This window comes from Gambusia affinis, linkage group LG01 (genome assembly GCF_019740435.1).
Source record: "Gambusia affinis linkage group LG01, SWU_Gaff_1.0, whole genome shotgun sequence".
NCBI classification, from domain to species: domain Eukaryota; kingdom Metazoa; phylum Chordata; class Actinopteri; order Cyprinodontiformes; family Poeciliidae; genus Gambusia; species Gambusia affinis.
In genome coordinates, this window is record NC_057868.1 from 28135446 (window position 1) to 28143426 (window position 7981).

The 7981-nt window shown below is 43.3% G+C and overlaps 1 protein-coding gene across 1 annotated transcript; it reads right to left on the reverse strand.

Moving 5' to 3' along the window:
- Window positions 1-4807: 4807 nt before the first annotated feature.
- Window positions 4808-7065, reverse strand: snai1b (snail family zinc finger 1b). The gene is made up of 3 exons (XM_044103901.1): window positions 6712-7065; window positions 5920-6474; window positions 4808-5633 (listed from the first exon to the last, which is right to left on the reverse strand). Exons 1-3 carry the CDS (start codon window positions 6791-6793, stop codon window positions 5452-5454), a joined length of 819 nt encoding a protein of 272 aa, XP_043959836.1. The 5' UTR covers window positions 6794-7065; the 3' UTR covers window positions 4808-5451.
- Window positions 7066-7981: the final 916 nt, after the last annotated feature.

The window sequence follows — 7981 nt, forward strand, 5'->3', positions numbered from 1 at the left end:
TGTACTTACAAAAGTTGTTTTTAAATTGTGTCGTGCTACTAACACTTTGTCGTGTGATAAATCAACACAACATGGTTCATAGTTGCAAAGTGGAAGAAAAGAGAAACATGGTTTTCATAAATGTGTAAACATGATTTAAAGTCTGGCTTGTGAACAGATTCAGCTTGTACTTTTATACCAAACAGAAAATCCAGGACAACATCTCAACGTAATGTTTCCTCTAAACGTACAGGTGAAGAAAAGCAGGAAAAAGGCCTGTGGTAATTCTCGAGGAGCTGCAAAGTGGCAAGAAGAGAGCCATTGTAGAAAAAGAGATATTGAATCTGACTTTTGATTGTGAACTTTCAACGTGGGTTGATAAGATGTAGTTTTCTTTTCATTTTGCACTAATTTCATAAAGCATTGTAAATAAACAACAATAAGGAACTTGATGAAACTTTACTTTCCTAAAATTGTCCTCCGAAGTAAAAATCTACTGACTGAGAAAAACTAAACAAGTTCTGTTAATTCTCTGTGCTGATAAAATGACTCAAACCTCAATCGAGTAAATATGCAAGCTCCTAATTACCTTCTTATTTTCCTGCTGTAACTCCTAAATTTTGCCACTGATAGACTGAATCTATTCTATTCTATTCTATTCTATTCTATTCTATTCTATTCTATTCTATTCTATTCTATTCTATTCTTCCAATTTCCCCCCTTGTCCCATCCACTGCAAACCAGATTTTCTCCGTTTGTATTACAGCATGTTGGGTGGATAAAGTATAACTCTGCCAGATGGTGGGACTCTCTCAGCAGCAGCAGACTCGGAGGTGGGTGATCCTCACAGAGGCCACTGTGACATCGAGCACCGGTGTATCTGTGCAGCTTTGACAACGCCTCTAAACAGATCACTGTGTGGCAGATCAGGACAAACCAGAAAGCTGCTCATGCAGAAAAATTTAAAACTTGCATTTCATTTATGTTGAGCCAAGACGACATTGTATATTTCAAAATAAATTTATGTAATTACTTTGTGGCATCAAAAAGTTTAAATATTTAGAAGCATATGAATCACTCATTAGGCATAATGTCATTTTGTAATGATGCTCAGAGTGCCTGAAAACCAAAGAAAGCTGCTGCTCGCTTTTGAAAGTGAAAGAGTTTCCATTTCTAAGATTTCAGCCACTCGGCAGTTTACCCAACAGGACCTCGTTTGTCATTTTGTTTCGTAATTCACTGCATGTCTTTCCCAATCAATACATGCTCTCAACTGAGCTTTGTGTCTGTGCTGTGTTTTCCATGCTTCTGCTGAAATGGTAACGATTTCAAGAAGATATATTGACCACAAGCATAATGACCAATTTAATTTTTAACAGTTCAATCAGACTATTATCCAAATGATTACCTTAATTCAAAAAGCAGACAGAAATGGTATTCTTGGGGAACTGCAATGATCCACGACTCAGTGTTGACAGGATTTTTAGTTCTATACTCGAAAACTAACACTGTATAACACTATAAACACACTCAGACATAGGTGTGGTTGCATTATGCTGTGGGCTGCTTTCTCCATCAGAGACTGGGGAGTTTAGAGGTTAAATAAAAATGTGGACCAACATTTTTAGAATCATTTCCCTGTCACTTCACAATTGTTCACAGCTTTGTTCTGGTTTATCCAGTAAAATCCCGATGAGTGAACATTGTCCTCTGGATGTTCATGGTACACAGGAGCTCTGCAGTAGAGTTTGTGCGCTCTCCAGCATTCAGAGCCAAAGGAAACATGCTTGTTGACGACTCTCTGCAACGCAAAGTTGGACATTTCTGCCACAGACAAAGTGTCACGTTTGTTTGTCCTCCTGTCTCTTTGTGGCTCATCCTCCAACCTTTGACCCTGTGGGACAGAGTCTTGCTGTTCAGGAGCAAGGCTAGAGCCTCGTAATGCACAAGGACACATTTTGGTGAACGGGACAGCAGGGGGTGCGGAGGTGGGCAGGAAATGGTGTGTGCCCCCCTCCCCGAGGCCGCATCCTGTCCTTGGGTGAAACTGCTCTATGTGCGCAGAGATCTGCATTCACAGTGTGGATCTGTCACAGAGCGGCACATGCTCCAAATGCTTTGGATGATAAAGACGAATTCCTCCTTATTTTGACTCTTGGATAAGCCAGATGTTGATGTGTTTTACATGCTGATCGCCTGTTACAGCGGCGGCGTCTAAAGTCAGCATATCTTACTGCCCTCACAGCACATGTCATTGATCAAGTCTGCATTGCAACATGTGGCATTCCTCAGTAAATTCAACTCCCCACTGATTTGATTAATGGCCTGCAAACAGATACACCCATTCTTCTTCAGACACCCACCTCCTCCCCCTCCAATGTCCAGTCTCTCCCCTCCCGTTGCTTATCTCCTCCTATTATCCTTACATCACCTTTTTATTCCTAATGTAATGCCATTTATTTTCCCCATACTTGTCGCTTAATTTTCTACTTGGAGGCAGATGAGGCTTAGGTAAATTTGAGACTTTTTAATATCTTTTGAAAGGACAAAGGGCTGGAGGAGAGTCTTCTGAGGTCGCTCCAGCGGAGAATGTTGGCGCTGAGACTTTGGGCAGTTGTGTAAGAGCTCTGCAGCTTGTAAGAGGGTTGGAAACTTTAGCCCAGTGACTTAACCCTCTTGGCTTGAACCTGATCCTCTAGTGAATCAGCTCTGCAAAGCCTGACGTTCTGATTTCAGCAACACACTCTCGCTCCCACTCAGCATGGGCCACTGTAAACCCTGGCAACCTTAATAGAAACTCAACAGACGCTCATCCAATCAAGTCCTGTAAATACCGTAAGACAGATGCTTTGAATCAAATACTTTAGGGAAGAACCTGTTTTTGCTGTGCTGGCAGATTAATTTCTATCCTAAGCAATGCCTTAATGCAGAGTTGTTCAAACATATTCACTCATCTTCAGTTTTATGACTATTTCTTCCACTGAAACCGTAAACGTCAGTGTGTTTTATTTGGATATGAGGAATAGATCAACAGTATGTTCATTTGATTGTGTCCAAATAAACTAATGGACTGACAACCACGGACAAACGGTCGGATGAACGGATGGGCAAATACTATCCAACAAGTGCACTATGGATTCAGGTTCAGCTGTACCAATTTCATATTTATGCGATACGTCTCCCACATATTACCGAGTGAGATGTTCAATAAAATATGAAGAGCAGATAAGCCACACAAAATGACAAACACAAGTCAAGTATTCTCTTAATGATCTTTTTCTGGATTAAAACAGAATTCAGCTAAACTAATGAGACATTTGGCACTTTAATGCATCAACGGGCTGAAGTTAAAGATGTTGCTTGCCTGAGACAAGCCTGTGTAAAGTTTGTCCTTTTGTTATTATTAAAAAAAACACTTTTTAATCTTCCATTTAATTTTCTTTTCTTTTTTTTTTGCCAGGAAACACTTACTGAGATTGAAATTGCCTTTTACAAACACCCCTGGTCAGGAAAGCTGAATAAAAACCATTTTAGACACAAGGACCTCAACATTAAAACACATAAAAGCAGGTAAATCTAGGCAGATGGAGCCACATTTTTTTTGTTAGGTAAAATCTAAGTGAAAAGACAGCAGAAAGAGAAGCCATCACTCTGCAAGGCGGTGGTATTATATGTCTGTCGCTAATGGTTCAGGAATGCCAAATTAGTCAGGGGACACACGCGTGAGGCTGTGAACATCAAAATACTTTAAGGGGGCCAATATGATACCAAGCATCATTTAAAAGGAAAGATGACAGCTCCGGTGATCTCATCGCCTCGCAGCTACAGAGTCAGACTGCCTCCTACGCACCACAAACCAAAAAAATGTCCCCTTAGCAAGATGTCAATTTAATTTCAAAAGCATATATGGAATCAAGTGTACAGTTTATGGAGGCAGAATGAAGAAATTGCGAGGAGAAATTGAAATTACACACATCTTTTAAATTTTGCGCATTTTTCTCCAAAGTGCTCGCCCACCACACGTGTCACGGTCGGCCCTTCAAGAGGGGCTCAGGCCCTCTTTGATTCACTGTGACTGCGTAGGTGTGCAGCTGTTAAAATGACTCTCACATTCACATGAGCTCAGAGAGAGAGAGAGAAAAAAAGGTAGCAGACAAATGAAAAATCCCCCCCTGATCAAAGTAAGCTTCTGTATTCAGGGGTTGTGTGTTTGCATCCGCACAGCCTTTAGGGTGCTGTTTACATTGAGCAAGCCAAGTCATGCAATCTGATCTCAGGGTTTGACGGCGTCCTCAGACACACTGGTGCACACATGCACCTTTCTGCACCAAGACCAATCAGGAGTAAATTCTGTTACCTCACCAAGACCTGCTGGCATCGGTGTACGTTGTGTTTAGATTGCTGCCATATGTTGCACCCTGAACACTTAGCTTCAGATGGACCCATTACCAGCTGATCTGAACTGCCCTGTCTAATTTCCTGCTTTCTTTTAGATGCCACTTCTTTGACAAGAAATAGGTGAACAGGGATCCCATCGTTTCTTATTTGCCCCCCCGCCCCTGCTGCCCACCAACCCTGCTTGCACGGTGTGCGTCCCCACTGTTTTCCCGACCGACGGGCAGGTGTGTGCAGGTGTTCTACCCATCACTCAACATCATGTAAACCTCTCCCTGCTCCCTGCAGCACACACCAACCCATACAACTGTGTGCAGCTCTATCATCCCATTCACAAACTGTCATGCATGTCCTAATGAACTCTTGTGTCAATACAAAGTCATCTGAAACACTATTACATCAAAAAAAAGGAACACACAGAAAACCAGGTGAGTTTATTAGAAATCCTTTTATTTACAAAACCATTGGAATAAAAATACTCAACTTTGCAAAGTACATCTATTGAAGTTCATCTTCAACCAAATGTTAAAAAAAAAAAAAAAAATAAGAAACCCAAAAAAAATGAGAAAAAGAAAGAAAAAAAAGCCACACATCCAAATAGTTTTGATAACAGTTTTTGGTCAGGCTCAAGTGAGCTTTTATATCCTAGTGTGGTTGTGCAGCGAGGAGGGGGCAAATGTTGTCTGCGTGTGTCACCTGTCGTTGAGGTTGCAGCTAGCGCGTCTCTCAGCGCCCTGCCTCCACGGTGCACCATGCACAGACAGCTGTCTCAACACCCACACATCATGCATGTATAGCACGGTGAGGAATGACATCCTCGCGTACGCACAAACACACCCCAAGCAGCTGCAACATGGCCGCGGTCCCGGACCGGCCGGCACCAGCGAAGTTTCCTGGGAATTAACTACGCCTTCAGCTGCCACAGTTCCGAAAACACGCAGCAAACAACAGTGTGATTTCATATTTGACAATCATGGAGTTAAGGCACTTAGGAAAACAGGAATTGTACATGGATGTGGGTGCTGGCTCCCAGCACAACCCAAAGGGGAGCTCCAGGGGCGTCTTCTTCAAGGCGATCTATGATGAGGGACAACACCCAGAGGAGCTGTGTTTATGCAGCAGGGACATGCGGCTGAAGGTCCGCGAGCACGAGCCGCACTGGTACTTCTTCACCTCTGAGTGGGTCTGCAGGTGGGCTCGCAGGTTGGAGCGGTCGGCGAAGGCCCGGCTGCAGTGTTGACAAGCAAAGGGGCGCTCACCTTCATGGGGAACAGAGGGACAGAGAACACGGTCAGCACCAAAGCAACGTTTTGCACTCATTAAAGTCATTGTTTTTAAATGATCCTAAGCAGAAAAGAACACCCCAGCCGAGTTAATGCTGTTGTTTCTCATGCAGACCAACTGGTGGGCTGAGATTAGATTGTGTCCTGCTGAGCAATTACATTTGCTCATCGGTCAATAAATATCAATGAGCACAAGGTGCAGCCGATTGCATCAACAAAGTCAAAACAGTGTGAATCAATGGCGGTGACTTAAAATCTTTACCTGTGTGCGTGCGGATGTGTCCTCTGAGCAGCCAGGGCCTGGAGAAGGCTTTGCCGCAAGTCGGGCACACGCAGGGAAGAGTGTGTGAGCGGATGTGCATCTTCAGAGCTCCCAGGCTGGTGTACTCCTTGGAGCAATGTTTGCAGTGGAAAGCTGGGCGTGGGGATACCTCTGAGGGAACGGAAGCAGTCTGCAGCAAAGGACCGCTTGGAGGGAGCTGGTGGCTGGACAGCTGATGATGCGAGAGAGCAGAGAGGCTGCCATAGCTCTTGCTGCAGTGTAGACAGTGGTAGATGTTTTGAATGACCTCTGGGCTGGGGGGATCTGAGGTTCGGCCACCGTCCTCTTCTTCCTCTCCACTGCTGCTGGAGGGAGAGCTGGTGAGGTTCAGGGGGCCCAGCGGAGAGGGAGGCAGGGACGCCGGGGTAATTGGGGAGAGGGGAGCAGGCAAGGCATCAGAGCTGGTGAAAAAGGGGCTGCTGGGATGGCAAGTGAGCGCAGACGCGTTGTTTTGTGTTGGAAGTTCGGCCAGTGGAAAGCTTTCTGGGACAAAAGCTGAAAACAAAGAGGAAGTCAAATCAGGTGGGGTTAAACAGATGATCTAAGCTTGTTATCATTCTCGCTCTCGGGTTGCACTCTATAGAGCATCAACCTTTCTCATCAACACATTTTCCAGGTGAATAGATCAGTCTTTTCACCTGCAGGCTACATTCACAACTCTTTCCTGGCTGCAGGTATGTAGATGTAGCTTTTTAACTGTGATTTAAAGAGAAAACAAGTTTGAAAACTTACCTGTTTGACTTTCCAGCTGGTTTTCTCTGTAATAAGGCTTCTTGCTGGAGAAATACTTCTTGACAAGAAAAGATCGAGGCATTTTGAGCTCGGGTTTTGTCCTCAGCCAGCACGAATAAGACGATCTCCACAACCAAACGCCGACTGTGTCCCCGTGCTCCTGGCTTGATGGCTATTTCCAGACGGACGGAGTTGAAAACTCACAAGAAACGGAACGACACCCTGCAATGTTTCGTGTATCTCTCTGTTAAAGTTTGCCTCCTCATATAGGGGGAGAAAGCAGCGGGGTGGGTGGACACGTCCCCGCCCAAAGACACACCCCTGCACGCCGGGGCGCCACCATCCCCTCAGATCAGGTAAGTGGACGGTCCCCAAAGTGCCAAAATCTGCGCTGAGAGTGTTGGCGTCTGCGCATGTCACCACGGCTCTACACCATAGGCTTTTACTGAATATAAATTTTTGAATAGGTCAAAAAAATAAAATGAAATAAATGACCAAATTTGAATATTGAGCATTCAGGAGTTAAAGATGTGGGCTTAAATGTTTTGGGGGTTTTTTACTTCATGACACAGTGCGACCTGCTGCAGTACGGGTTCTCATAGGGACTGTCAACAAATTACCAGTCAAGTCACACATTCAATAGCAAACCATAGCAAATTCATCCAGCACTGTTTTTCTGAAAATGCTTAATAATTAAGGTCAAAATTAAAGTTATTGATTTTTTTATGTATTCATTTGAAACTTTGAGGAAATGAAAGTCTAATCCCAACTTATGTGTTTTCTCTCCTAACTATTGAAAATGACACTTACATTTGTTGTCACTTGAAACATCATCTACTTAAAATAATATAAAACAAGATGCAAAAAGTACAGTAAAGGAGAACAAGTTAGCAGTAATTTGAAAATATATGTTTCCATAAAAATATTCATGCAAAGTACAAATTATTTTATATAGTAGCTTGGTTCAGTGGTCACAGGATGTAAAACCTATTTTAAATACCCCATTAGCCACGAATTAATTTAAATTAGCTCGCAATGTTCAGTGTGAGCTGCCATAAATTACTTAAACCAGCGAAGTATCCTATTTCTAAAACATGCACTCCAGATAAGCTACTTCTATCACAGAGCAAAATGTTGATTTAAAAGAAAAAAAACTATCTTGCGTCAATAATTTGTTGATGATCCCTTAGAGATTCTCTGCGGGTTCTTAGCAAGTTAACGGAGTAAGTCTCATTACTGCCTGAGGACCAGGACGAAGTGAAAAAGGAAA

What these genes read in the sequence shown, in the direction of transcription:
- snai1b (XM_044103901.1), bottom strand. Translation starts at nt 6,793, where the DNA reads ATGCCTCGATCTTTTCTTGTCAAGAAGTATTTCTCCAGCAAGAAGCCT. An exon ending in CCAGCTGGAAAGTCAAACAG is followed by an intron (nt 6,475 to 6,711) that starts GTAAGTTTTCAA and finishes CTTTGTTTTCAG; the next exon opens with CTTTTGTCCCAGAAAGCTTT. An exon ending in ACACATCCGCACGCACACAG is followed by an intron (nt 5,634 to 5,919) that starts GTAAAGATTTTA and finishes TTCCCCATGAAG; the next exon opens with GTGAGCGCCCCTTTGCTTGT.